Source organism: Bison bison, unplaced genomic scaffold, assembly GCF_000754665.1.
Source record: "Bison bison bison isolate TAMUID 2011002044 unplaced genomic scaffold, Bison_UMD1.0 scf7180017864484, whole genome shotgun sequence".
NCBI classification, from domain to species: Eukaryota; Metazoa; Chordata; class Mammalia; order Artiodactyla; family Bovidae; genus Bison; species Bison bison.
Window position 1 is genome coordinate 5,149,710 of NW_011495044.1, and position 3,241 is coordinate 5,152,950.

At 42.8% G+C, this 3,241-nt stretch overlaps 1 protein-coding gene across 1 annotated transcript in view; it reads right to left on the bottom strand.

Annotated features, from left to right (window-relative positions):
* Positions 1 to 1,365: 1,365 nt before the first annotated feature.
* BMP8A (bone morphogenetic protein 8a) overlaps positions 1,366 to 3,241 on the bottom strand; it is a 59,137-nt gene continuing 57,261 nt past the window's right edge. Inside the window, exon 9 of the mRNA XM_010862816.1 lies at positions 1,366 to 1,559. Within this exon, the coding sequence (XP_010861118.1) occupies positions 1,366 to 1,559 (194 nt within the window). The remainder of the gene's footprint in view (positions 1,560 to 3,241) is intronic.

Genomic DNA, 3,241 nt, shown 5'->3' on the forward strand with positions numbered 1-3,241 from the left:
TCCAGCAGATGTTGGCAATTTGATCTCTGGTTCCTCTGCCTTTTCTAAAACTAGCTTGAACATCAGGAAGTTCACAGTATATATATATTCTCTACATACATATAATGTGTAAAATTCAAAATTTATATATATTTACTTGTATTTGTGCACATATTTCTATGTGCCTGATTGATTGTTAGGTAAAAGGAAATGTCCTTACTCGTCTGCCTTTTTCTAGATGACAAATTTCTGACAGTTTTACTTGTTAACTAAGAAATGACTTCAGTTTCAAAATATGCCAGTGTGTTCAGCTTTAGGTAGCATACACTATAGATTAGGACTTGGTGAACTTGAGGACTGAAAGGATTTCTTGGCCTGCCTATCTGGAAAGTGTAGTGGTCCCTTGTAGACCTTTTGAAATCTGTGATTATTGGTTGAGTGTGGGCTTTGTTCCAGCATACCATCTCCAGGGTACACACGGCTGCCTCAGGTTGACAGCACTGTACATGTACAAAGCTAGAGGACCGATCACAGAGGCCAGGAATTCAGGAATCACTCCAGACCCTAAGCCTACTTTGAGGCGTATTTCCATTCCGGTGAGTTCGACTGCCGCTGCCTTGAGTACATCCAGCAGCAGAAACGTGTCCTCCGCAGGCTCGTACCTGTCGCTGAAGGTGCAGTGGCCCGCATGCCTGTGCAGCCGGTGTGGGGAACCTTTCTCTTTTTCCTTCCAATTTTTTAGAGATCTTCATATATTAGTGATATTAGATATTCTGTGCTCTACATATTGCCAACGAATATTTTTCCTGGTTTGTCATTTTTTATTGTTTTAACTTTGCTTGTGTTTGTTTTTTTTTAACCATGCAAAAGTTGTTGAATATTTTTTTTAATTGCACTTGGGATTTTGAATCATAGTTGGAAAGTCTTAACTTATACAGAGGTTACGGAAGAATCCAACCTATGTTTGTCCTCTAGTATTGGTCATTAATTATTTTTCTTTACAATTAGATGTCTGACCCATTTGGAATTTATTCTTGCAGTGAAGTAAGTTGTGAACCCAAATATTTGTTCGTTTGTCCCAGCACCATTTTGGAAAATGTCCCTTTTTGCCCCAACAGTTTTAAGAGGACAACTTTTATGACATGCTGAATTTCTATATGTACCTTGGTGTGTTTCTGACCATCCTCTTCCCTTGGTCTGTTTAGTCTCTTTGTGTGCCGTCCCACTAGTAAACATTCACTTCTAATGAAGGTAGTATATACTTTCTTAGATTCTGAGAGCTGGAGGTTTAACTATCCAGTTAGATATTTTTAATCAGGCGCCTTTTCCTTTCTCGGCCCCAGAAAATTTGCGCTGCCTGTGCACCCATGAGAAGGGCTTTGGCTTCTAAGCAGCAGCTTCCACCGCATCGTCCCCCAGTTCGTGTGCCCGGGCGGTGATTTCACCAACCACAACGGCCCCGGCAGCAAGTCCATCTACGGGAAGAAGTTTGACAATGAAAACTTTATCCTCAAACACACGGGACCAGGTGGGATCTGGCTGGTGGGTGATGGTCACTGGGCTGGGCTGGGACAGGATGGCTGCGCAAGGGGGTGACAGGCTGTGGTTCTGGTCTCCTCCAGACCCCCACCCAGGGAACAGGAGAGGTGTTCGGCCTGGCTGGAGCTTTAGGCTTCTAATGGGTTGTTTCTTCACTTTGACATACTCATTCTTGCCTCCTTTTATGGGAAAGAGGCATATAGCCTGGTCCTGCTGCTACAGTGGTATGTTGTCATTGTTTTAATTTTTTTATTTTATGTAATTTCAAATTTGCAGAAACTTTACAAGAACAGAACAAGGAGCCACCGCCTATAAACCTTTATATGCCTTTTGTCCACATTTCCCAGTTGCTTACCACTGACATTTAGCGGTTGTTTACTGGTGACCTTTGTCCTCCACTTATTCTAGTCTGGGCTTACTAGTTGTGGCATGCAAGTCTAATTGCTTCGTAGCATGTGGGATCTTCCCCACATCCCCTGCATTGGCCCGCAGATTCTTAACCACTGGAGCACCAGGGAAGTCCGTACACTTACTCTTTACTTAATTGTTCTTAACCCATTAGCCTCGTGTCCACCTTTTAGAAGATACTTTACTATGTGCTGAAGTGAAAGTCACAGTTATTATAATATATCCTGCCAGTATATAATTTTTTAAAAAATAGTATTATAACAAAAAGAAAGTATTTAGAATAAAATAATATGCATTTCAGTATTTAGACGCTTGGACACAACTGCATCGATGGAATATTTAAACACTTGCACTTCTGCCTGGAGCAGGTTGACAGCGTAGACTGACTTGACACTGATGTGCTACATCTCCAGAGTTACGGTAATGTGATTTTCTGAAACGGTGAAAAATCTCTTGGTAAAATTCTAAACAGGGCTTCCCAGGTGGCTCAGGGGCAAAGAATCAGTGTGCCAAGCAGGAGATGGGAGTTCCATCCCTAACCCAGGAATCCCCTGGAGAAGAAAATGGCAACTCACTTCGATAATCTTGCCTGGGAAATCCACAGACAAAGGAGCCTGTCAGGGTACAGTCCATGGGGTTGCAAAGAGTCAGACATGACTTGACGATTAAACAACGAAGATTCTGAACAGAAAGAAATTGAATATTCCCTCAGTTTACACGGTAGGTCCCTTTCTGAAAAAAAAAAAGTTGAGGCAAACAATAAATCTTTGGATTTATTAGGTTGGCTGAAAAGTAAAACGGAGTTAGCTTCTAGGCTCAGTTCAGTTCAGTTCAGTCACTCAGTCATGTCCGACTCTTTGCAACCCCATGAAACGCAGCACACCAGGCCTCCCTGTCCATCACCAACTCCCAGAGTTAATCCAGACTCATGTCCATCGAGTCAGTGATGCCATCCAGCCATCTCATCCTCTGTCGTCCCCTTCTCCTCGTGCCCTCAATCCCTCCCAGCATCAGAGTCTTTTCCAATGAGTCAACTCTTCGCATGAGGTGGCCAAAGTACTGGAGTTTCAGCTTTAGCATCATTCCTTCCAAAGAAATCCCAGGGCTGATCTCCTTCAGAATGGACTGATTGGATTTCCTTGCAGTCCAAGGGACTCTCAAGAGTCTTCTCCAACACCACAGTTCAAAAGCATTAATTCTTCAGCGCTTAGCTTTCTTCACAGTCCAACTCTCACATCCATACATGACCACAGGAAAAACCATAGCCTTGACTAGATGGACCTTTGTTGGCAAAGTAATGTCTCTGCTTTTCAAT